Genomic DNA, 27429 nt, shown 5'->3' with positions numbered 1-27429 from the left:
TAATTCTTTAACCACTGCGGTGCGGTGATTCCATCTATTTTCATTATGATACATTCATTCCCATCCCTTACTTGACTCAATCAACAAACAAATCGGGTGTAAGAAAAAAGATTACGAGAGAAAGCGATCGCAGCTCGATGTAGGGTGTCAGCAGCGAGCGAGAGCTGCAAGGCCCACCCGAACTGCAGTTGCCATACAACTAACTAAGGATCAACGGTCTTCAAACCGGTGTTAATTATCTAAATTATTCTTTTGGACAACAAAATAAAAATCTTTAGTAATTCCTTGTCGATTATGAATCGGATGTTTTAACCATTTTAACTAGGGATGATCGTGAATAATAAAAAATTCCAATAATAATAACTAGAACTTTTTGAAAGAACCAACTGAAACAACATCCCAATTGAGAGAGACATAACAAGTCAATTTATTAGGAGATTTTTCATAAATCAAATTCAATATAGAGGATCTACACTCACTTTTTATTTCTAAATGAAGAATGAATGAATGAATGAATGAATGCATTGTGAAACTCTTTTGGGAAATTACAAAGCCAGTTTATTACCCGTTTGTTGGTGATAAGGCATCAGTTGTTGGATAAACACAACTAACACACTGATTTTGTTGACATATCCACGCAATGTAATAACAACAACCATAAAAGAAGAAATGGATGCTAAACTCATGAAAACAGTTTATTACATAACGACTGCTGCATTAACTACCGATGCTACGTTGTTAATTAATTAATATATGTGCAAGCAAAGTTTCACCTTGGAATCATTTGGGTTAAGAAAGAAGGATTTGATGCGGATGCAACGGCAGTGGCACTGCTAGTTGATTCATTCAATTGTGTATTGCTGGAATTTGTTGCTTTTGGAACTCTGTCCTTGTTGAATAAGAAGGAGCCTCCAACAACACCTGGAGGGGTCAATTCCTTCTCATTTAGTTTCATGGGCTTCGACAGCATCTCAACAACCTGTGACATGGAGGGTCTCCGTCCGGCAGACGCTTGCGTGCAGAAGAGTCCTACTTTGATAAACCTCAAGACTTGTTCTTCTGGATATTCTTGCAGCGCTGGATCTATCACTTCTTTAATCCTCCCCTCCCCAAAAAGCTGCCAGCTCTGTGCATGCACGGTACACAAATTATATGATGTAAAGACTAAAGAAAGAGAATCCAGGCACTACTAGCAAATGGCTTTATCAAGGGGAAGAAACAACGATTAAAGTCGAAAAAGAAAAAAAACTAAAAAAAAACATATTACAAATAATCTACCTTAATAATCTCATGAAGCAGGTATTATACGATTTTACATGCATTTGGATACCATATGCCACATGTGCATATGAATGGGTTGAAAATACCATGAACTCTTATGTATGTTGTAATGCTCCACTTACACCAACCAATAAAATCGAACACGAACAGAATGTAAGAAACAACAACAGCGCTAAGGTAAAACAGAATTTTAGGAAGACAATTAGTATAAGCTATAAAAGCAAGAAATCACATATAAATTAACAAATAAATAAAAGAGTACTTACGACTTGGAATATGATTGACTGACTCACCCATTCCAAGAGAGATTGGCCTAATCCTGACCAGTATGTCTTCGAACTACTTCTGCTACTAATTATTTCGATTACAAGAACCCCAAAACTATACACATCAGCCTTCTTAGTTAGCTGGCCCTGCATGGCGTACTCAGGTGCCAAATAACCACTGCATCAAACATTACGTCCATAAGTGATAAGGAGAAAACAAATATATATTGTTCAAGGCATGATTTCAGTGTTTTGTGAGTTGTAACATTCATTTTTTATTTTATGTTACTTTTTCTCTCTAATCTCAAGGTAATGGAAGCAGGAACATATATTGCCCAAATGTGTACCACATTAGTTACCAACACCAGTAAAGAATGATCCATTAGTCATCCTCATCAAGATGATAACCTACAGCCGTATGTATCTAAATCCTCTCCAGAAGGTAGACTAAGCATGATAAAAAACACGTAATAGTCCAAGTTTGCCAAATTCAATTTTTAAAAGAACAATTTGTTAGAAAACATGTTTCTGAAAATACTCCATTAGGATGATAATACTTGATTCAGACTTACCTACCAATTGACTTCACGTCTTCACCTATATGGAAACTGTTTAAGGGGATCAAATAAATGTATTTCTTCCCTTGAATAATTAGGACATATGGATTCTTCTTATTGCTGTTATGAAGGAAGGACATAAGACCTCACTGCAAAAACCAAATGGTCTGACAAAATATGATAAGCTAAATTTTTATGGTCACTGCTCCAAAACTTTCATGATCTTATAATTTGATCAACTGGTACAATTTAATTATGGGGCAATATATGTCCATAGAGTATCTACTTGTCAAACTAAACAAATTTACATGCCGATTCTACAGGTGAGTTTCATTGTGAAGGCATTAACACGGGAACTAAGCTCTCCTTGTTAAGTTTTTAATTTATCACATCCTCCAAATTTTTATATTCCAGTTATCAACCACCTCATCTTTTATACTTAAACATCATCTTATTTTAACAAAAAGAAGAAGAAAAAAAAATCCAGATTAGATATGACTTACGTTGTTCCAGCTACACGTGTGCTGATGTGAGTAACATTATCAGGAAAAAGCTTTGCCAAACCAAAATCTCCAATTTTTGGTGCAAAATCACTGTCGAGGAGAATATTGCTAGCTTTGATGTCTCTGTGTACGATCGGAGGTTCGAGCTCTTCGTGAAGATAAGCAAGACCTTTGGCAGTGCCTATACAAATAGCAGATCTAATCTTCCAATTCAGCTTGCTAGTATCATCAATATTCAAACCTACAAGGTAAAGAAATCATAAAATGATGAGAAAAAAAAATAAAGATTAAGCGAGGTGCTTTTGTTGATACATCATTTTTTAAACTTTATGAAGGTTACCTAGCAAAGCACGATCAAGACTACTGTTTTCCATATACTCGTACACTAAAATGCGACTGCTACCTTGGGCACAGCAACCTATAAGCTCAACAAGGTTTGGATGCCGAACATTTGCTATGGCATCAATCTCAGTCAAGAATTCGTGGACTCCTTGCTTGGATTCTGCAGATAGTACCTTCACTGCAATTGCTACTCTATTTCTAAGAGTCCCCTGACACAGAATAATGACAACAAAAGAAAAGCAAACAAATGAGCCTGGTGCTCTACGTAAATTGCTATCATACAAAATGATAAATGCTTTAGTTTTGAAGCACAAATAATATGAATTGAACAATCAAAATGGACCTCAGAGAAAACAAATATAATTCATATAGGGAAATGTTGCAAAATTCTCATTATGCTTGGGATCTTGCGCATCCAATTGGGAGTCGGGAAAAGTTCAGCTAATGTACATGCTACCTAATATAGAATCATAGATAGCCACCTGCGATTGCTAAATCAGCCAGATCATTTCTAATCGGAACTTAAGTAATCTTCTTGAAGTAAAAAACCCAAATCTAATGACTGAGGCTCTAGGTTTAGTGTTTTTTTTTTTTTCAGTGTGGCAGAAGAATAACCACTTCAAATTAACCAGCAAGTTTACTAAGAGCATTCATGTTGTTTCTTTATAAGAGCATAATATGGTCAGTATAGAATTTACTTTTAACGTAAATCCAAATTCAGAGTTCTCATACAACTCACTTTTTCACACAATGCTTCTTTAGTTTAGCTAATTAGCTGATAACTCAAAAGTGATAAATTAATCTAAGAACCTTTTTTTTTTTGTTAACCACCGAATTAAATAACTCATGCAGAAACTTGGTCATCATGAAGCTCTATTTATAATCAAGTATTAAAGATATAGTATAGTACTCATGGCTGAAGGATCATCTAGATTAGTTAGGCTTCTATCAGATTGGCTGAGTTTATTTCAGTGATTCTTGATAAGAGAGAGATTTCTCCAACTGTATAGCAGAAGAGATTTTCCCAACTGCAAATAGACACCATATGATTTTCTTTGCCTTTACGATTTCATTCTTCGTTCTATCATGATGTTAGAGCAGTGTCGAGGCTTTGCCCCTGCTTCCGACCAGCGATCACCACAACTGCAGCCACATTCCCGGGCGAGGCTTCGCCCACATCCCACCTTCCACCGCTGCCAGCATCCCGTCCCGCTGCAGAAAACCTTCGTTCATTAACGTCATAGCTATCTCCGGAACCATCAGCATCCTCTGCTCCAGTCAGTCCTACACTAGCAACTCTACCAACCAGATCACCTCCAAGAACACCACCACCTGATACATCGCCGGCAACTCTACCATCTGCTCCAATCGCTCGCCGCTCACCTGCAGGATCCTGTTCTCCTCCACCTCTATCTTCAACTCCTCCTCCTTCAACCCTACAGAACACAACACAACGGTCCTTCAGAGATCCACCTTCTAAGCCTCTCGCTGCTGCTCCCTTGAAGCTTCTCCTTGTTGCCGCCGACGATACTCACCACCCGAGGGCCCCTGATCTTTTCCGGTGCCAGCTTGGGAAGCGCCACCGTTAGCACACCGTCCTCCAGCTTGACGCTCACGGAGTCAAGATCGGCGTTGTCCGGCAACCGAAACTGGCGCTAGAACTTGCCGTAGGAGTACTCCACTAGTGATTCGCTACTGGCCGCCCCTTCTCGATACATTGCAACTCCATTCAACTAGAGAACCGTTCAAACAGCGCCCACACTCCGGTGGTGAACAGAACCTCTTCCCCACGCTCTTTTCTTCCTTCTACACCGCAACAGCATCACTGCCACGCTGCCAAGGGCAGCCTCTGCACCGCAACAGCACCAAGGTGAGTGCAGCTCCACTGCGTCCTGCTCCACCTTCTTCGCCTCGACGAGCAGCATCCGGAAACATTTCCATGCCACTTGCTGCCCATCACTGCATCGCTGCTACACAAAGTGCTGCCCATCACTGCATCGCTGCTACGCAAAGTACAACAGTGATCTTCGGTGACGAAGCACGCACTTCACCGCCCAGATTCCCAACTGCAGAACTGCAGCTTTACATAATATTGCCAGAGCTAAACTCCTCGAGACCACATTTGTCAACAACCCACCTCAGGCGACACTGCACCAACATTTCTTTCTTCCTCCCTGATCATTGTCGTCGGTGCAGACTTTCGCTCCCAAATATTGGTATATATCTTTCATATGTTCTCATCATCTATCTCTGATACTCCAGTTACTGTTCCCGTAGGGAACCATAGTACTTTTCTACATACATGTCTTATCTTCATAAATGCAACAACTCTTATCCCCTTCAAATTATCCAAAGGTGACAACTATGCATCCTAGCGTGTCGATGATCTTCTAAGCTATGTCGATGGCTCTCTTCGTTGTTCATCGACGATGCTCAACATCCCAGGAGCACACAGTCCAGTACTAAATCTGGACCACAAACTATGGTTACACTAAGATCATCTCATCCTCCAAGCAATTCAAGCCTCGGTCACTGGATCCCTCGCCCCACTAATAGCGACACTACTGTCGAAGCTTGGTGCAAGTTGCAAACCACCTTGACAAATCGTTCATGCACTCGCATGCTTAGTCTCCTATCTAGTCTCATGAAAACAAAACAAGAGGGAAGTACTGTTGTCAATTATCTACACAACATAAAGATTATCATCGATAACTTGGCCTTGATAGGTCATTCCCTCAGTGATGAAGAAGTTACTGTTTATATTCTCAACGGCCTAGGGGACGAGTACAAGGAATTGGCAACAGCAATACGGGCACGTGACTCACAGTGTCATTCAAAGAACTCTACGACAAGCTGATTGACTTTGAGATATATCTAAAGCGTGAGGACAAATTGCCAGGACCATCCATCACAGCTCAAGTTAGTAAAAAATCTACGAGGAGGGGCAATCAATATAACAAGACTATCAATAAAGGTTTGACCAATATGCCTCCTGAACCTATGAGCTCCAAACAAACCATCCCTCCTCCACATCATCAATATTCCAATCACAACAACCAATGTGACTACTTCAATCATCAATAGTCCTGGCGCCCTCACCACACAAACCAACAAAGAGTTGTTTGTCAACTATGTGATAAAGTCGGTCACTCTGCAAAGGTCTATCGATCTCGACCCAAAATTCCTGCTCAATCACATTGGCCTCAAACAAATCTCACAACTACTCCAAACACTAGTGATCATAATTGGATCGTGGACTCTAGCGCATCCCATCACATCACTTCTGATCTACAGAACTTATACATCCACAACAATTATAGTGGAAATAATGACATCATCATCGATGACGGTAAAGGAATTCCTATTACTGGTTCCACAATGCTTACTTCACCTACCACAAATTTTACACTCGATGATGTTTTGTGTGCACCTCATTTTAAACGAAATCTCATTTTCGTTTCTCAATTTTGCAAACAAAATAATACCTCAATTGAATTCTTTCCTAACTCTTTTCTTATCAAAGATTTGAGCACGGGGGCATCCTTGATCCGAGGCCAGAGTAAGGACAATGTTTATGAATGACCGTTAGTTCCACAAATAAAACAACCCACTGTTTACTCTTCAGTTGCAGCTCCAATTGATGTGTGGCATCGTCATCTCGGTCATCCCTCACTCTCTATTCAAAATAAATTACTTTTTCGTTATTTTCTTCGTACTCTTAAAAATAATAGCATTATCACTTATTGTGATGCTTGTCTCAATAATAAAAGTCATACTCCCTTTTGACATTTTCTTCATATCATGTTCTAAACCATTTGAAATTATTTATACTGATGTTTGGGGCTTTGCTCCCATCACTTATTTTGAAAAGTTTAGATTTTGTCATTTTTGTAGACTATTTTACTAAGTACACATGAATATACTCTCTCCGTCATAAATCAAAAGTTTCAACAATCTTCACCAACTTTAAAATGTTGGTCGAAAACTTCGTTCAGTTTATAATTAAAACAGTTTACTCTGATAGCGAAGGTGAATATCAAGCCCTCACATCCTACCTCTTAACCTGTGGCATCCAACACCTTAAGTCACCCCCACAGACTCCTCAACTAATTGGCTCTACTGAATGCAAACATCGACATATCATAGAAACTAGTCACACACTTCTACATCAAGCCTTCATGCCAACAACCTTTTGATTTGTAGCCTTTCATGCTGTCGTCTACCTTATTAATCGTATGCTTACTCCAGTCCTCCAATATCAGTCACCATTTGAAAAACCATTTCCAAATCCCCAAACTTTCAAAAACTCAAAATATTTGGTTGTTTATGTTATCCATTGCTACGTCCTTATGCCTCATACAAGATAATATCAAGATCTAATCCTTGCATTTTCATAGGATACTCTCTTGAACATAATGCCTTTCGATGCTACGCCCAAAACTCAAAAAGTCTTTATTTCACATCATGTTATTTTTGTGGAGTCTACCTTTCCATTTCAAAACCATGAGTCTCCTACTATGCAAGCTACTCTAACAAATATACATCACTGGAGTATACCATCGATCCCCTCAAATGAGTCTCTCACCACACCATCCAGTCCTTTTCCTAAAGATCACACTCTTTTATTCTCCCGGTTCGACAGCTCCTTACTTCCTCCATTACTTCTCCTCTTCTTTCCTCACAAGTCTCACCTACTACTGAAGTAATATCTCAGCCTACCTCGACCCGTGTCAATGCCTCTCCACCACCCATACCAGTAACACAACCTACAGCTCCTAGACATCCAATGACAACACGCTAAAAAAGTGGTATCTTTAAACTATGTCAGGTTCTCGACCTACATGCTTGCTAGTCATACGTGCCCAACAAGCCAATCACGTGAGTGATGGCACGTGTGACTTGATACAGAATCTTTTTGCTTATTATATTTTGGCATATATCACTTTATAACTATTGCATATATATATTGTGATGTCCTTGGATTTGTGCAATGGGAATCGGATCGTGATGAGATCACGATAATGAGATTGATTCACCTTTAAACACAGATCCTAAATAATCCCGATCATAGGTTACTCGAGAGGGACATCGTGATAACCGGACAAACTGGTGTGTTGTATACCCGTCCATATGATGGATGTAGTTGGTCTCATAGCTGCTCGTGTAGGGACACTAGGGATACAGTATATGTGCTCATTGGAGAATGAGTTCACTGATTGATCCGCTTATGGAATGTTGGATGGTTGATGATGCCTTATTGTCAGACAACGATTCCGTAGTCCTAGTGGTGTATCTGGTCCTTAGACTTGAGACACCAAGGATGTCCTGTATGAGTGCTCCACTCTTTGATACCAGACTTATAGGTTTGGCTGTCCTAAATCTAGTACAACTGGTCATTGGGAGTGGTAGTCGACCTTACGAGGGCTATTGAGTGTCGATAGAGGATCATCCACTCTCGGCGTCATGAGAGGAATATCCCATGTGTTCTTGCTCAGACAAATCTCTGGCCAGGGTCATTCGGGTTGAGAGAGAAAGAGTTCTCTGGAAGAATCCGATTAGAGCGAGACTCGAGTAGAAACCGTATGGGTCTGACAGCACCATGCTCGATATACGGTCTCTTGGATATTAGATGGATGAGGGACTATAGGTACACGGTAACTAAGGACAAACAGGTCCAATGGATTGGATTCCCCTGTATCGTCTGAGGACTACGGTATAGTGGCCTAGTACATCCGTAGTCGATGAGTCAAGTGAATTATTACAGAGATAATAATTCACTGAGTTAGAAGGAGTTCTGATAGGTTTGACTCACAGCCAGCTCGATATTGGGCCTAGAGGGTCACACACATATGGTAGGCATTGCGATGAGAAGAGGTTCGGATATGAAACATTCGACGAAGCCCTTATCTTATTGGATATCCAATAAGCCCCTGAATTATTGGATCCCATGGACGAGATCCAATAAGAGCCCATGAGAGATTATTGGATAGAGATCTACTAATCTAAAAGGCTTGAGTTATTGGATGCAGATCCAATACCCACTAGGCGAGGATCCATTAGGGTTTGATAGGGGACCTTTATAAATAGGAGGGATTCAGAGCCTCATAGGCTAGAGTCTTTGCTTGCCTCTCCTATTCTCCTCCCCCTCTCCACCTCAGAGCAGACCTGGAGTTTTGAGGAGCTTCGTCGCAGCCCTACTGTGTGGATCACCGCTAGAGAGGAGGACGCTTGACCTCTTTCACCCTCTCCTAAAGATCTGCAAGGAAATAGGGATATATGATCTCCCTAGGTAACACAATATACTCTATATGCAGTTTTAAGTGTTGCGGATTTTGCGCACCAATCTTTGCACGACGACGAACATCTCTTTGGGAATCAGGGATTTTATTTTCTTGTTCTTCCGCTACGCATGTGATGTCGCCCCCAAGATTTTCCAACAATGGTATCAGAGCCAGGTTGTTCGTGCAAATGATTGATTTTGAACTACGTGTGTTGTGTTTAGGAAGAATTTTGACGTCAAAATCATTGATGCAAAAAACAAGGATGGGCAGCAATAGTTGCTGCCCTCGATCTACGTGCTTGCAACCACCTGCAACGGCAGTCGCAGCCAAGCAGCACAACGCCGGCGCATGCGCAAGCATTGTGCCTGTAGCAGGCTTGCGACCGACGAGGCTGGCAGCCAGCGGGCAGAGGTACCGCAGGGCAGCGGCGCTTGCGGCCACTGCTCACGCGGGGTGACACGCCACAAGGCAGCGACGCTTGTGGCCACTGCTCTCGCGGGCAAAACCCCGGCGAGGCAACACCGCCTGCGGGCGCTGCCTCGTGAGCAGAACCGCCCACGGAAGGGGCGGCGCCCACAGGAGCGCCTGCCCGCGGGGGCAGCGCTACCCACAAGGGCGCCCCAGCCTCGTTGCACCTACCGCTGCCGACAGGGTGGCGGCGGCAGTAGCAGCAGCGAAGAGGGAGATGGGCTTAGGGTTTTTTGGGCAAAAAGATAATTTTACCCTTGTGAATTTGAAATTTTCCAATTTTTTCTTTTGTCCAAATTACGAAAATACCCCTATGAATTCAAAAATTCCCTATATGTCCCTGATTTCAAAAAATACTAATTAATTAAAAGGTTTAGTTGATTATTATTTTTATTATTATCTAGTAGTCTTACATGATGATGATTATTTATACATGTGATGTATGATGTGTGGACGGATGATCATGGACCGTGTGATGTATGTACTTGTGATTATTATTATTGAGGTCTGCGAGCCTTCATTATATTTCTCATTTATTGTCGGGTCTGCGTGCCTATGATTAAGTTGTAATCACATGAGGAGGCGCAGCGAGAGCGTAGATGCGATAGCGGGACCCACGAGACGGATGATCACAATGCATAAAGATGCATCAAGATGTCGACAAAACCGACAAAGACGAGATGGACGATCACAGGGCATGAAGATGCACTATTGCACACATAGATCTTGATGTGAGTGATTAGACCTACTGGCTCAGGCCTAATCACATTAGGTTGTGGTCCATGATCATCTAGTGTGATTGCATATACACATACTAGATATATATATATATATTTACATGCGATGTAGATATATATTAAATATGTATTTGTGTGACATGTCATATTAGGAGACCAAATCATAGAAACATCTCTCTCGATAATATTAAGTCGGTAAACGTGAGGCAATTAGATTGACCCACGTGGCCTTCCATCGTTATAAGTAGGAACCGATTCCCGGTGTAGGTTGAGTTGGTCGAGTCCCTCGAGACTCACCTATATCGCGATTCGCTATCTTGCTTACGACATAGAGATGTCACAGGTGACCTGAGGACATGGTATGCTCGGTCGAGTCCCTCGAGGGTATATCATCAAATCAGACTCATCTTGTAACGAATGTGTTGACTTAACCGAGCATCATGGTTGTTCGAGTCCCTCGAGACCATGATGATTCGGAGGCCGAACAGGATGGGAATTACAAGGAGTTGTGATCGGCAAGAGTTGCCTACCTTTTAGCTTAGTGTGATTGGTCGAGTCCCTTGAGGTTACACTAAGACGCTGATTGGATCCTGATCCCCACTAGAAGTCTGCCGGATACTTCCGTTTCATGTGTTGAGGGTGTCGCGTGACTCGTTAGTAAAATAGTGAGAGCATATTAAGATAGATGTCCATATCTTGATAGTTTATTTCTTGCAAAATCTGCATGTTATTCATTTTTGCTGCATCTTTATTTTCAGAAAATGTCGCTTTCAAATCCCTTACGTGGCATACTTGATGTCAACCGCCTCATTGGTCTAAATTATACGGATTGGCTCCGTAACTTGAGAATTGTTCTCACGGCGGAGAAAATCGTGTACGTCCTTGATATAGTGATTCCTACGCCCGAAGAAGAGGCAAGCGAGGATGAGATCGCTCGCTACGTGAAGTACATTGATGACTCCACTCTTGCTCAGTGTTATACGTTGGGCTCTATAACTCCTGAGTTACAGAGACAACATAAAAAGATGGATGTAAGATCCTTTCTCCAACATGTCCGCAAATTGTTTGAGGAACAGGGAAGGACTCAGCGATATGAGATATCCAAGAGCCTCTTCCGCGCTAGGATGACTGAGGGGACACCAGTTCAGAACCATGTCCTAAAGATGATTGAGTGGATAGAGAAACTCATAGGTCTAGGAATGGTCCTAGAGGATAACTTGTGTGTGAACATTGTGCTTTAGTCCCTACCAGATTCCTTTTCACAGTTCATAATGAATTTTAATATGAACAAGCTTGAGGTGACTCTCCTAGAGCTCCTCAATATGTTGAGGGAGGTAGAGAGTACTATTAAGAAAGAGAAGCAAGTTCTCTACACTAGTGAGACCAGAAAGAAAAGGAAAGCAGAAAGGTCCCTTAAGAAGGGAAAGGGTAAGGGCAAACCAGGTAAAGCAAAGGTTGCTAAGAAATACCCAACAAAGGACAAAGGCCAATGCTTCCATTATGGTAAAGATGGGCACTAGAAGAGAAACTACAAAGAGTGCATTGCAGAGAGGGAAATAGAAGCTTGGAGAAGCTTCAGGTACATTCATGATCAATTTCCAATTGTTAGATTTTTGTGATAGTGCATTGGTATTGGATACTAGTATTGCTTATCGCATCTACAATTTATTGTAAATTCTAGCAAAGCCGAGGGGAGATTGGCGAGAGGAATATTGCATAAAGGTTTGTTTATGCTAGACACTACTCCACATATCATGAATGTAAATATGTCTAAAAGGAAACGAGATGAGATGAACAGTATATACCTGTGGCATTGTAGGCTAGATCACATCCATGAAAGAAGGATTCAAAAGTTGCTAAATGATGAATATCTAGATCCATTCGACTATATGTCATATGCAACTTGCGAGCATTGCCTTCGTGGAAAACTGACCAACTCTCCATTTAGTGGAACTAGAGAGAGAGCCACTGAGCTGTTGGAACTCATACATAGTGATATATGTGGACCCATGTCAACTCATGTCATTGGTGGTTACTCCTACTTCATTACCTTTACTGATGATTTTTCAAGGTATGGATATGTGTACTTAATGAAGTACAAATCCGAGGTCTTTGAGAAATTCAGAGAGTATAAGAATGAGGTGGAGAACCAAACTGGAAAGAGTATCAAAACTCTTCGATCAGATCAAGGAGGTGAGTACTTAAGTACATAGTTTACTCAGTTCCTCAAGGATCATGGGATATTATCCCAACGGACACCTCCTTATACACCTCAGCTCAATGGTGTCTTTGAAAGGAGAAATCGTACGCTATTTGATATGGTACGGTCCATGATGAGTTTGCTAGTCATAGGTGCCCAGCAAGCCAATCACATGAGTGATGGCATGTGTGACTTGATACAGAATCTTTTTGCTTATTATATTTTGGAGTATATCATTTTACAACTATTGCATAAATGCATACATATATTGTGATGTCATTGGATTTGTGCAATGAGAATCGGATCGTGATGAGATCACGATAGTGAGATCGATTCACCTTTAAACACATATCCTAAATAATCCCGGTCATAGGTTACTCGAGAGGGATATCGTGATAACCGGACAGACTGGTGTGCTGTATACCCGTCCATATGATGGATGCAGCTGGTCTCATAGCTGCTTGTGTAGAGACACTAGGGATACAGTACAAGTGCTCATTGGAGAATGAGTTCACTAATTGATCCGCTTACGGAATGCTGGATGGTTGATGATGCCTTATTGTCAGACAGCGATTCCGTAGTCCTAGTGGTGTATCTGGTCCTTAGACTTGAGACACCAAGGATGTCCTGTATGTGTGCTCCACTCTTTGATACCAAACTTATAGGTTTGGCTGTCCCAGATCTAGTATAGCTGGTCATTGGGAGTGGTAGTCGACCTTACGAGGGCTATTGAGTGTCGATAGAGGATCATCCACTCTCGGCGTTATAAGAGGAATATCCCATGTGTTTTTGCTCGGACAAATCCCTGGCTAGGGTCATTCGGGTTGAGGGAGAAAGAGTTCTCCGGGAGAATCCGATTAGAGCGAGACTTGAGTAGAAACCGTATGGGTCTGACAACACCATGCTCGATATACGGTCTCTGGGATATTAGATGGATGAGGGACTATAGGTACACGGTAACTGAGGACAGACAGGTCCAATGGATTGGATTCCCCTGTATCGTCTGGGAACTACGGCGTAGTGGCATAGTACGTCCGTAGTCGATGAGTTAAGTGAATTATTACAGAGATAATAATTCACTGAGTTAGAAGAAGTTCTGACAGGTATGACTCACGGCCAGCTTGATATTGGGCCTAGAGGGTCACACACATATGGTAGGCATTGCGATGAGTAGAGGTTCAGATATGAGATATCCAACGGAGCCCTTATCTTATTGGATGCAGATCCAATACCTACTAGGGGAGGACCCATTAGGGTTTGACAAGGGACCTTTATAAATATGAGGGATTCAGAGCCCCATAGGCTAGAGAGCTCTTGCTTACCTTTCCTATTCTCCTCTCCCTCTCCACCTCAGAATAGGCCTGGAGTTTTGAGGAGCGTCGTCGCAACCCTACTTTGTGGATCACCGCTAGAGAGGAGGACGCTTGACCTCCTTCACCCTCTCCTAAGGATCTGCAAGGAAATAGGGATATATGATCTCCCTAGGTAACACAATCTACTATATACGCAGTTTCATGTTTCGCGGATTTTTTGCGTACCAATCTTCGCACGACGACGAACATCTCTTTGGGAATCGGGGATTTTGTTTTCTTGTTCTTCCGCTGCGCATGTGATGTCACCCCCAAAGATTTCCCAACAGAGTTTCGCTGACCTACTCATCTCATTCTGGGGATATGCCCTAGAAACCGCAACTTACCTTCTGAACAGAGTTCCAACTAAGTCGGTAGTGTCTACATCATATGAGATATGGAAAGGGAAGAAGCCTGATCTTAAGGTTGTTAAGATTTGGGGCTATCCTGCCCACATTAAAAGGCACAACCCCGATAAGTTAGAATCGAGGATAGAGCGATACAAATTTGTGGGATACCCCAAGGAAACTTGTGGGTACTATTTCTATCATCTCGAGGACCAAAAGGTCTTTGTAGCTAAGAGAGCAGTGTTCCTTGAGAAGGAACACATTCTTGGCGGAGACAGTGGGAGAATGATAGAGTTGAGCGAGGTTGGAGAACCAAGCTCAAGCACCACTCTACAGCCCGAGTCTGTTCAGGTACCTAATACACAAGTTTCAACTTTACGTAGGTCTGAAAGAGTATCCCATCCTCTTGAGAGATATGTGGGACATATTAGAGGAAAGGATGTTGAGGATATTGATCCTCAGACCTACGAGGAGGCTATTATGAGTATAGACTCCGGGAAGTGGCAAGAAGCCATGAATTCTGAGATGGATTCTATGTACTCCAACAAGGTTAGGAACCTAGTTAATGCGCTCGAAGGTATTGTACCGATCGGTTGCAAATGGATCTTTAAGAAAAAGATCGGAGTAGATGGAAAGGTAGAAACCTATAAAGCAAGGCTAGTGGCTAAGGGGTATCGTCAAAGGCAATGTGTTGACTACGACGAAACCTTCTCACCCGTAGCAATGCTAAAATCCATCAGAATTCTATTGGCTATTGCAGCACACTATGATTATGAGATCTGGCAGATGGATGTGAAAACCGCATTCCTCAATGGGAACCTCGATGAGGAGGTGTATATGATACAACCTGAGGGATTCGTGTCCAAGAATTGCCCAGATAAGGTGTGTAGGTTGCTTAGATCCATTTATGGACTAAAGCAAGCTTCCCAAAGTTGGAACATAAGATTTGATGAGGCAATCAGATCTTATGACTTCGTTAAGAACGAAGATGAGCCTTATGTGTACAGGAAGGTAAGTGGGAGCGCTATCACCTTTTTGGTGTTATATGTGGATGACATCTTGATCATTGGGAATGACATAGGAATGCTATCCACAATAAAGGCTTGGTTATCTAGACACTTCTCCATTAAGGATTTAGGGGAAGCATCCTATATCTTGGGGATTAGAATCTATAGTGATAGATCCAAGAGGATGCTTGGCTCGTCCAGGTACATAGAAACCATTGTCAAAAGGTTTGGTATGGAAAATTTCAAAAGAGGTCTCATACCGATGAGACATGGGATATCGTTTTCTACGAGTATGTCCCCAAAGACTCTAGAAGAAAGGGCGAACATGGATATGATACCTTATGCCTTAGCAATAGGGTCTATCATGTATGTCATGCTATGTACTAGGCCTGATATAGCGCATGCTCTGAGTGTCACGAGCAGGTATTAGGCGGATCCAGGCTTGGAGCACTGGAAAGCAATAAAGTGTATCCTTAAGTACTTGAGAAGGACTAAGGATCTTTTACTAGTATATGGAGGTAGTAGCCTTAAGGTTGAAGGCTACACAGACTCAAGTTTTCAATCTGATGTCGATGATAGCAAGGCGAATTCAGGGTATGTGTACACCTTGAATGGAGGAGCAGTGTGTTGGAAGAGTTCTAAGCAAGATACTACTACTGACTATACCATAGAGGCGGAGTACATTGCTACATCACATGCAGCAAAGGAGAGAGTCTGGTTGAAGAAGTTCATCACAGATTTAAGAGTCGTGCCGGATAGCGAGAAGTCGACTTCCTTATATTGCGACAACTATGGGGCGATTACTCAAATAAGGGAACCCGGGTCTCATCAGAAGTGTTCTAAGGAGGTTCCAGCTTATCAAAGATATCGTAACCCGAGGAGATGTAGTAATGGAAAGTGTTCCATCCGAGATAACATTGCAGATCCACTAATAAAGCCGTTGTCTCAGATTGTCTTTGAGCATCACAGGGGTTTGATGGGGATCAAACACATAGGTAATTGGCTTTAGGTTAAGTGGGAGATTGCTAGTCATAGGTGCCCAACAAGCCAATCACATGAGTGATGGCACGTGTGACTTGATACAAAATCTTTTTGCTTATTATATTTTGACATATATCACTTTATAACTATTGCATATATATATATATATATATATATATATATATATATATATATATATATATATATATATATATATATATATATATATATATATATATATATATATATATATATATATATATATATTGTGATGTCCTTGGATTTGTACAATGAGAATCGGATCGTGATGAGATCACGATAATGAGATCGATTCACCTTTAAACACAGATCCTAAATAATCCTAGTCATAGGTTACTCAAGAGGGACATCGTGATAATCGGACAGACTGGTGTGCTATATACCCGTCCATATGATGGATGCAACTAGTCTCATAGCTACTCATGTAGGGACACTAGGGATACAATACAGGTGCTCATTGAAGAATGAGTTCACTGATTGATCCTCTTATGGAATGCTGGATGGTTGATGATGCCTTATTGTCAGACAGCGATTCCATAATCATAGTGGTGTATCTGGTCCTTAGACTTGAGATACTAAGGATGTCCTATATAAGTGCTCGACTCTTTGATACAAGACTTATAAGTTTGGTTGTCCCAGATCTAATATAGCTGGTCATTGGGAGTGGGAGTCGACCTTACGAGGGCTATTGAGTGTCGATAGAGGATCATCCACTCTCGGCGTCATGAGAGGAATATCCCATGTGTTCTTGCTCAGACAAATCCCTGGCCAGGGTCATTCGGGTTGAGAGAGAAAGAGTTCTCCGGAAGAATCCGATTAGAGTGAGACTTGAGTAGAAACCGTATGGGTCTAACAGCACCATGCTCGATATACGGTCTCTGGGATATTAGATGGATGAAGGACTATAGGTACACGGTAACTGAGGACAGACAGGTCCAATAGATTGGATTCCCCTATATCGTCTGGGGACTACGGCGTAGTGGCCTAGTACGTCCGTAGTCGATGAGTCGAGTGAATTATTACAGAGATAATAATTCACTAAGTTAGAAGGAGTTCTAACAGGTTTGACTCACGGCCAGCTCGATATTGGGCCTAGAGGGTCACACACATATGGTAGGCATTGCGATAAGTAGAGGTTCGGATATGAGATATCCGATGGAGCCCTTGTCTTATTGGATATCCAATAAGCCCCTGAATTATTGGATCCCATGGACGAGATCCAATAAGAGCCCATGAGAGATTATTGGATAGAGATCCACTAATCTAAAAGGCTTGGGTTATTAGATGCATATCCAATACCCACTAGGCGAGGATCCATTAGGGTTTGATAGGGGACCTCTATAAATAGGAGGGATTCAGAGCCTCATAGGCTAGAGTCTTTGCTTGTCTCTCCTATTCTCCTCCCCCTCTCTACCCTACAGCAGACCTAGAGTTTTGAGGAGCGTCGTTGCAGCCCTACTGTGTGGATCACCGCTAGAGAGGAGGAAGCTTGTCCTCCTTCACCCTCTCCTAAAGATCTATAAGGAAACAAGGATATACGATCTCCTTAGGTAACGCAATCTACTCTATACGCAGTTTTAAGTTTCGCGGATTTTGCACACCAATCTTCGCACGACGATGAACATATCTTTGGGAATCAGGGATTTTATTTTCTTGTTCTTCCGTTGCGCATGTGATGTCGCCCCCAAGATTTCCCAACAATGCTATCATAAAATCCTCTCCTGAGACCAATGAACCTACCACAATTACTCAAGCCCAAAAATCTCCACACTATCGTAAAGCCATGTGTGAAGAATATGATGCCCTACTCCATAACTCTATATGGACTCTTGTACTTTTTCATTATACACAAAACATCATTGGGTGTAAATGGGTCTTTCGAATTAAATGGAACTCAGACGGGTCCGTTGCTAGATATAAAGCATGTTTAGTAGCCAAAGGGTTTCATCAACGACCTAGAGTTGACTTCACAAAGACTTTCAGTCCCGTAGTTAAACCCACAACAATTCGGCTTATTCTAAGTTTGGTAATCTCCAACACCTTATGTCACCCCCACAGACTCCTCAACTAGTTGGCTCTACTGAACGCAAACATCGACATATCATAGAAACTAGTCACACATTTCTACATCAAGCCTTCATGCCAGCAACCTTTTGATTTGTAGCCTTTCATACTGTCGTCTACCTTATTAATCGTATGCTTACTCCAGTCCTCCAATATCAATCATCATTTGAAAAACCATTTCCAAATCCCTAAACCTTCAAAAACTCAAAATATTTGATTGTTTATGTTATCCATGGCTACGTCCTTATGCCTCATACAAGATAATATCAAGATCTAAGCCTTGCATTTTCATAGGATACTCTCTTGAACATAATGTCTTTCGATGCTACGAACCCAAAACTCGAAAAGTCTTTATTTCACATCATGTTATTTTTGTGAAGTCTATCTTTCCATTTCAAAACCACGAGTCTCCTATTATGCAAGCTACTCTAACAAATATACATAACTGGAGTATACCATCGATCCCCTCAAACGAGTCTCTCTCCACACCATCCAGTCCTTTTCTTAAAGATCACACTCTTTTATTCTCCCGGTTCGACGGCTCCTTACTTCCTCCATTACTTCTCCTCTTCTTTCCTCACAAGTCTCACCTACTCCTGAAGTAATATCCTCAGAAACACAACAACCTTCTTTACCCTCTTTTGGACCTAATGTCACTGATGTATCTTAGCCTACCCCATCCTGTGTCAATGCCTCTCCACCACCCATACTAGTAACACAACCTACAGCTCCTAGACATCCAATAACAACACGCTCAAAAAGTGGTATCTTTAAACCACATTAGGTTCTTGACCTACATGCTATCATAAAATCCTCTCTTGAGACCAATGAACCTACCACAATTACTCAAGCCCAAAAATCTCCACACTATCATAAAGTCATGTGTGAAGAATATGATGCTCTACTCCATAACTCTACATAGACTCTTGTATCTTTTCATCATACACAAAACATTATTGGGTGTAAATGGGTCTTTCGAATTAAGTGGAACTCAAACGGGTCCGTTGCTAGATATAAAGCATGTTTAGTAGCCAAAGGGTTTCATCAACGACTTAGAGTTGACTTCACAAAGACTTTCAGTCCCGTAATTAAACCCATAACAATTCAGCTTATTATAAGTTTGGTCATCTCCAAAGGCTGGTGCTTACAACAACTAAACGTTAATAATGCTTGTTTACAGGGGACTATAACTGAAGATGTCTTTATGCAGCAACCCCCTGGCCTCGTTCACCACCAGTATTCGAGACATGTCTGCAAACTACAAAAAGCCATTTATAGACTCCGTCAAGCTTCAAGAGCTTGGTATACTGAACTTGGATCATTTTTTATATCAATTGGCTTCATCAACTCCAAGTCTAATACCTCTTTATTCCTACGACAACAAAATGGAAATACAATATATCTTCTAGTGTATGTAGATGATATTATTGTCACGAGCAATGATCCCTTGGAAATTCAGACATTTCTAAAGCAATTGGCTGATCGATTCTTCCTCAAAGATTTAGGACCCTTGAGTTCCTTTTTAGGAGTGGAAGCAACATTTACATCCTCAAGTCTCCTCATATCACAAAGAAAGTACATTCAAGACTTATTATCAAAGATAAATATGCAGGATGCAAAAGAGGTTGTAACTTCTCTCTCTACTAGTGAATCACTCAAATTATGTCATGGCAGCTCTACTATGGACTCAACTCAATGCTGACAAGTATTTGGCTCCTTATAGTACTTGGCTCTTACCCGTCCAGATATCTCATTTGCAGTCAATAAATTATCTCAAAACATGCACCAGCCTTCTACTAATCCAACCAATTGTAGTTATAAGAAGCAAAAGACAGTCACACGGTCTACAACTAAAGCTGAATATCGTGTCATCGCTACCGTTGCTGCTGAACTCAATTGGGTTACAAATCTCCTCAAGAAACTCAACGTCAGCTCTACTCTTACTCCTATAATATATTGTGACAATGTTGGAGCTACCTACTTATGTGTCAATCCAGTATTCCACTCACGCATGAAACACATTGTCATCAACTTTCACTTCATACGAGATCAAGTTGTCAGACATCAACTTTATGTCTCTCATGTACATACGAATGATCAACTAGCAGACTCACTCACGAAGCCTCTAACTCGTAAATTATTTTTATTGCATCGGTTCAAGATCGACATCCTTGATAGGAGCTCAATCTTGCGGAGGCATGATAACAGAGATATTTCCTCAACTGCATAGCAGATGAGATTTCCCCAACTGTACAAGGAAATCTCGCTGCTCAATTGAGAAAAATCCTCTCCTTCACCATGTATAAATAGACACCATATGATACTAATTGAAGTGTTCTTTTCTCTGCCTTTATAATTTCATTCTTCATTCTATCAATTCTATCATTATCATCCAAGATCCTAATTTCATATAATTAAATATATTTTCCAAAAAATAGATGCTCAAAAGTGACAATGGTAAGCTCATTAAAACAATAACACATAAAAGTCTGATAACCTTTACAGAAAGATGATTGTAGGTAGTATGCGTGCATGCTGGAAGGTTAAGAGGACCAGATTGCCTCCTAATACTGCATCCTAACATATTCATCATAGTTCTCAAAATCATATTCAACATACTCATCTTGAAAAATCTTATATGCTTATTAAATTCACTGTTGCTCCTCTTTTTTTCTTTTTTTTTCAAATTTTATGTTTCCTCTAGGGTTTTTCTGTTTTTGTGTAGTTTTTAATATTTTTATTTTTAATTATTTTCTCATCCTATTCCGATCAGATCAAGCTGACCGTTCCAGATCAGTCATGCAAGATAGAGGAGAAAGTTGTGCACCTTATATATTTACATAGAAAGCTGCATATTCGATAGACAGAACAAGTACATTTCTCCGTCATAGTAATGATAAGCAAGAAGAATAAGATAATTATGTGCACCTTGTATACTGTTCCAAAACCACCCCGACCTATCTTATTGCTTTGATGAAAATTATCTGTTGCTGATCTTAGTTCATCATAGGAGATAAGCCTTACATTTTTGTCAGATGAAAACCCTGGATAGAGGAAGCACAAGTCAATATCAGAATAAATATCGTGTGTTACCTATTCAAGTTTGCGATCAAATTAAATGCACAAGAAGTTGCAAGTTCTAGTGTAAAAAGCTAAAACCCACTCCACTATGAGAATTTCATAGGAGGAAGAAGATGTAACGATTTTCAAGAATATGTTACCGAGTTTTATTTTTTTCACCTGTGATTGAATAAACTTTCAAAAACCGTTACCAAATTGATGTGACCCGTTTCTAAAGAAATGACTCACAGCCTATCAGCTTGGTTGATAATCCAGTGCAGGGTGTCAAGTTGTGGACTCGACTACAGGGAGTCGGCTTCTCTCGACTAGGCCTTGGCTTAGTGTAGCCAGGGGCCAGACCGGTGTCACCGAGCCCAAAGAGGCCGAGAAACTCACGATCATCTTGCATGGGAGAGAAGTTACTCTCCCTACACAACACTCTACACCACTTTCGAGGTGCATAGTCATGGGGAGAGGACAAGGAAGCCACCAGGCTGCCGGGTGTCTGTCTGGAAAGCTATCTTATGAAGTTAAGATTCTGCCGCTACCCAATGAAAACAATGCCTGACTGGAGAATCAGAGGAAGAGGAATCCATTCAGAGACATCTCAGGCAACCTCCTGTCTTCCAGGAAGTAAATCCACGATCTGTGATCCGTCCACCTCACCTCTTAATTCAGAGACATCTCACGCTCTGTTTTGGCGTCCAACTTCTGTACTTTTAAACTTACACATCAGATGCCACCTCAACCTCTGGCCTCAGGAGTAACAACGTAATTGCCTTCTTAGCCTCCATTTTTGAAGTTATAGCCTTTAATATTTGATTCCTCCACCTTTCCTCCTAGCACAGCCTATTCTTGCATCCACCTTAGCTACTTTGGACTACAACATCAATACAACAACTTGGTCCTAGAAAGGATACACATGACTGCCTTCTAAGCCTTCATTTTTAAAATATTATTTTTAATATCTAACCATAAATTTTAAAGTTTCTCACTGCCCTCCATCTTTTTTTCAGACTTTCTATCCTGCCCTAGGTATCATCGCATACTTGTTAAGTACTCCAAGGTGATTAGTTAATTATTTTTTTTAATAAAAAATAAGTGATGAAGATGAGATTTGTACCTACAATCTTTTACGATAGACTATCAAGATCTTTACTAAGTTAAATAACGTCTTTTGAATCCAAAAATTTAACATAGTTTATCATTAAGAGTGCCTTTAGCTTAGCTACATGACTTGTCCTAGTAAAATATAATAATTAATCCTGTACTCGTGCAAATAAGAGCCTAGGTTGCACTTTCACCTTAATTCAGGTCAACTAGAAGATTGTTTGATTGACAGAGAAAATCTATTATTCCACCTGCTAATCTAATTTAAGCAACACAAGCATTGCTCTGCCAGTGAAAAGTAACATTTTGAGAAAATTACCATTCAACTAATAGGAAATCACATAAAAACATTACAAGCAAGCAAAAAATGAGAAACATTTGTAATTTGCCTTGGGATAGAAACAGAAAAGACATTCATATATAAAGAAAAAAGTCTGTCATATTACAAAAGAATCTTTTCATAGAACATGCTTCAGGTAAAGCATTAGCAATGAGATCAGCAAGTACAAAAGATTCATCTAAACACACCCAAAGAAAAACAGAGACCGAAGAAAAAATACATGTTTAACCACATTTAAATATTATAACACATATTAGTGACATGATTTAGGTAAGTCAACCTAAATAGTCACATGTAAGATAGTTGACATGCAACAAGCATCAAACAGATCAAGAAGAAGTAAAATGACTATTACAATTATAAAAAGCTTTCTGAGAGAACAATAAACCATATTTAAACTACTCATTCCTGGCTATTGTGAACTTCCTTGAAACTCGAAAGCCGCCATCATACTAAGATAGAACAAAAGCAAAAACGTAGATGCTTTGAAAATTTTCTTACCACCTGTTTCTTGCTCAGAATGTTGATGATGTTTTCTTCTGGATAGTAGCGCGTTGAAACAGGAACAGACCATATCAATTTGTTTTGCAAATCGCAGCTATCAGATATTATATGTATGCTGCCTACAGTCTAACAGCAATGAAACGTTCGTTATCTGGAAAAAAAGAAAAAAAAAAAACAATTTTTTTTTATATTTTTACATTGTCATTAAAATCTTACTGACAAAAAAAAAAAAAAAAAAACTAATTCAGATTCAGCATAGCCTGACATGAAAATTAAAACAGAGGCTCCTTCCGGTGGCAAAGTGTAGGGAGTGAGTGGGTATGTAATCTTAGAATGATACTACAGATGCTCAACATCCTCCCCCACCCCTTCTTCCAGAAAATTAAATTTATGGTACCTTCACCCAATATTCCACTGCCTCGCATTCTGTCATACACCACACTGGCATTAGTTGCATATAAGCTCCTCCACCCAACCGACTAAACCTAGCCCAAATCTAATAACTTTGCATTTACAACCCTCCATATGCTTGGTTGGTGAAACCCACTAGCTTCCCTAACTTGCAGCTAGCCAGCACCAATTCTTGTTGAGTCCATCACTCTTCCTACCCAACCTTCTCGAGATAATCACACCAAATTAAAATTGAGTTCTTTGCCTGTAAGAGTAAGAGTTCTTCTAACAATAATATGTAGCCGCGAAAGGTAATACCAAAAGTTGCTAATCTTCTAAGAAACTCCATCTAGCGATTCAGAGGTCATAACATGTGAATCCTCTGTGCGGTCAAACATGCTCGATATATTTACACACCACCTATACCGAAATTGCGAGAATTCAATTATCAGATCATTTAAAACAACTCTGAACTAAATGATAAACCAACATCCCCCGGGAAAGAATTAGGGTAAGATGTAATGAAAAAGGGAGCTGCTCAAGAAGCAAGAAGAGATCAAACCGACCAAATTGCAGCTCTAAACCACATTCCATGAACTCCTGGGAAATCCAGGACAGTGATTAATTACTCCATTACGGACAAAATGGCGAACAAGGCAACCATACCAAACAAGAACCAGAAGCGTACAACAAGAACAAAGAGGAAGCCATCAAAGAAGAGAGAAGAGATCGAACCTAACAGAATCCAGATCGTCTACCTCAAGCGACACCCCGATGAAGTTCTCGAAGACCTAGAACTCGTAAGCCGTCGAGGGGATGGACCATTCAAAGTAAAAGGCAGGAAGAATTCGACCACCGAACGCGGAAACAGGATGGATGATCTCACTCCTTTTCTTCTTCCCGATCTCTTCAAGCAGATGTGAAATCGTCGGTCTCCAGCGTGGGAACGGTCGCGTCGACCGCGCTATCTTGCCGCCGTTCCAACACGGTTAGTGATCGATCCGATCGTTCGACGGAACCCCGCGACACGCCTGGTGACAACAGAGACGGCCAAAGACGACTCAACAGCTCCATAAATTGTATTTTTATAAATAATAATAATAATAATAATAAATATGAAGTTGGTGGACTCGTCTCCTGCACGGTCGGTGGGATTGAGTTGGTCGAGCAGACCACACCCCTCCACCACTCGCCACGTGGCGATGGAATTTGGCAGATGAGGACACCTTTAAAGGATCAACACCTGCGTGACATTTGGCATTTCCAGGTTCGGACTTATGATTGCAACGATGATAAGCGTGCAGATTGATAGCTTAGTTTTAATCCACAACGAGCGTTGAATAGTATTTATTCTACTTTAAACAATTAGAGGAAAAAATAATAGAAGATACAATAATGTTATGGCATGTACGTCACGTGACACCACGAGGAGGAATACGACAAAGAACGAGGATGCGCGTCCGAACGCTCTATTGAAGGTCATAAATGCATAGCTAATGATAGAGGAAGTCATTGTCGAATGTACGTACCAACTCGGGAGATAGAATAGATAAGTGGGTATCTGAGTGCACAATCTTCCTGAAATATTTAATCATGTTGAGCAGATCTATTGGGTAAAGCGTTGACTAGAGAGGGGCGGCTTTCGGTATGTCAAAGCATGTGGGTGTCTAATGGGTTGGTAAAATGTCATACACTTATTGCCATGAGGAGAAATTTAACAAAAGGTAAATTAAAGTTAGCCGAAAGAGTGTCGAGTACTTTATTAAAAAAAAATTATTATTATTTTTTTATTTGAATGATACCTCTTTTAGCTATGATGTTTTTTTTAAATAATAATAATAATATAAAAAAAACTCATGATCAAGTGTAATTTGAGTATAACAACTTATTCTAGTTGAAAGTGTAGTTGAACCAACTTCTACTAAACTAACCTAAACTTTCATAGAATATCTCTTTTTTATTTTTAAAAGATTTTTTAAAAATTAATTATCAAATTTTAGGATTTTTTTGATTCGATACTATGATCGAGTGAGTGTAAGTTTATCAACTTATACTTAACCAACCTAAACTTTCACATAACCACAATGATATTATGGTTCTAAGATTATTAGTACTTTTTTTTTTTTTGAGGATTTTATGATGATTAAATTATAGAATTTTGGAATATATTCTATATGTAAGAGTTGAAAGAGTAGAGCATATATTATTCATGTAATTAGAACCCTATTATTTATAGGGTAAAATATAATCTAATCAAGGATTCAACATCTAATTAAGGGATATGAAAAATCTAATTAATCCTCTATACGGTAACTTTGACATGCCCTTGCAAACTTAATATGGGTTTTGTATAAACTAGTTTAAGTTTGGAAACTAAAAAGCTAAAGATGTCCCAATTGACCACTGGTGACTAAGATTTCTAATCGAGAAATTGAAGTATGTGGTAACCGAGAATTCCATAAATCCAAAGGTATAGGTTTCATAGCTTTGTGAGTGAATGTAATAACTGTACAAGGAAAATGAAGTCAAGTGAGGAAGAACAAATGTCCAACTTTATAGCTTGGTTTGTTGATCCTGCATAGTGCACCCAATAGTAGAAAATTGAATATTAAATCTCAGGTCACACAATTGACCAAGTGATAATAAATTTAATAAAAGTTCAGGAATAATAATATAATAATATATAAAAAAAAAATTGTCAAATTTGAAGTAGAAATTGAAAAGTGCTGACCCATTAGAGGTGTAAACCTTAGAGACACTGGATGTAGGAGTTTTAAAGGAGAATTTTGAAGAATCTCAAGTCATATGATTTGAACATTGTCAAGAGTTGTAGAAGCAATGCAAAAATATATTACTGCACTATTTGATACATACAGTGATAAATTAAAATTAAATCAGTTTTTAATGACTTTTAAATGATGATTTTGAAAATGTTTGGGCTGTGCCTCTTTGCTTTTGTCGCAATCCACTTCCTTCCTTGGATGGTTTGCCCTTTCAGAAACACATTGCATGCCCCTCAACCTATTCCCAAATCACTCTTCTTGTAACTGCTATAACACCATTCAAATATAAGACACAATCGTACCTCCCAAAGCTAGCAAGCCAATCAAATTATTCTCAAAATTATATCCAATTTATAGATATTATCGTCAAATTGGATGTATCATGATTCAACAAATGCCCTAAACTTTGCTGAAAAGACTCTCACAGTTGCAACTAGCGACTCTTCCTCCATTAGCCCAACACTTATATGCCATAGGTGTTGAAGCCAGAGTCACTCAACTTCACCTGCGTCACTTCATTCTACCTGTATAAGTTGTGACTGTTAGAGCTAGCCCTAAGAAATTTACGATAAAGTAATTTTGATAACCCAACAAGACAATAAAACGGAAAGAATAAAAGCGAGATAAGAACACCAGATATACGTGGTTCGGTCAATTGACTTTGACCTACATCCACGGACAAAAGAGGAGCAAATTACTACTGCAAAAGAGGGACAATTACAAATGCCTTAGGAAGATGTTCCTAGGCCATAAAACACCCAAACACTTAGGTTTTTCTTGTGGTGCATCTGACTTCAAAACCCAGGCCCTTATTTATAGT

At 40.2% G+C, this 27429-nt stretch overlaps 1 protein-coding gene across 6 annotated transcripts; it reads right to left on the bottom strand.

Moving 5' to 3' along the window:
• Positions 1-504: 504 nt before the first annotated feature.
• LOC135617489 (putative serine/threonine-protein kinase) lies at positions 505-24898 on the bottom strand. Of its 6 annotated transcripts, none has more exons than XM_065117776.1 (7): positions 24562-24898; positions 23434-23587; positions 21351-21466; positions 3011-3158; positions 2608-2848; positions 1548-1725; positions 505-1126 (listed from the first exon to the last, which is right to left on the bottom strand). In XM_065117776.1, exons 2-7 carry the CDS (start codon positions 23504-23506, stop codon positions 770-772), a joined length of 1113 nt encoding a protein of 370 aa, XP_064973848.1. In that variant the 5' UTR covers positions 23507-23587; positions 24562-24898; the 3' UTR covers positions 505-769. The 6 variants fall into 6 exon arrangements, with proteins under 6 accessions (XP_064973848.1, XP_064973845.1, XP_064973846.1 ...); XM_065117773.1 differs by having other exon boundaries at positions 2948-3158; positions 23434-23562; XM_065117774.1 differs by having other exon boundaries at positions 2948-3158; positions 23437-23587; positions 24562-24897.
• Positions 24899-27429: the final 2531 nt, after the last annotated feature.

Source organism: Musa acuminata, chromosome BXJ2-7 (genome assembly GCF_036884655.1).
Source record: "Musa acuminata AAA Group cultivar baxijiao chromosome BXJ2-7, Cavendish_Baxijiao_AAA, whole genome shotgun sequence".
NCBI lineage: Eukaryota > Viridiplantae > Streptophyta > Magnoliopsida > Zingiberales > Musaceae > Musa > Musa acuminata.
This window is presented reverse-complemented; position numbering and strand designations above follow the sequence as displayed.

Coding starts and splice junctions, on each gene's coding strand:
- LOC135617489 (XM_065117773.1), bottom strand. CDS start 23,506: ATGGTCTGTTCCTGTTTCAACGCGCTACTATCCAGAAGAAAACATCAT. Junction 3,159..21,350: donor GTTTTGGAACAGTATACAAG/GTGCACATAATT, acceptor ATTCTGTGTCAG/GGGACTCTTAGAAATAGAGT. Junction 1,726..2,607: donor ACACGTGTAGCTGGAACAAC/GTAAGTCATATC, acceptor TGTTTGATGCAG/TGGTTATTTGGCACCTGAGT.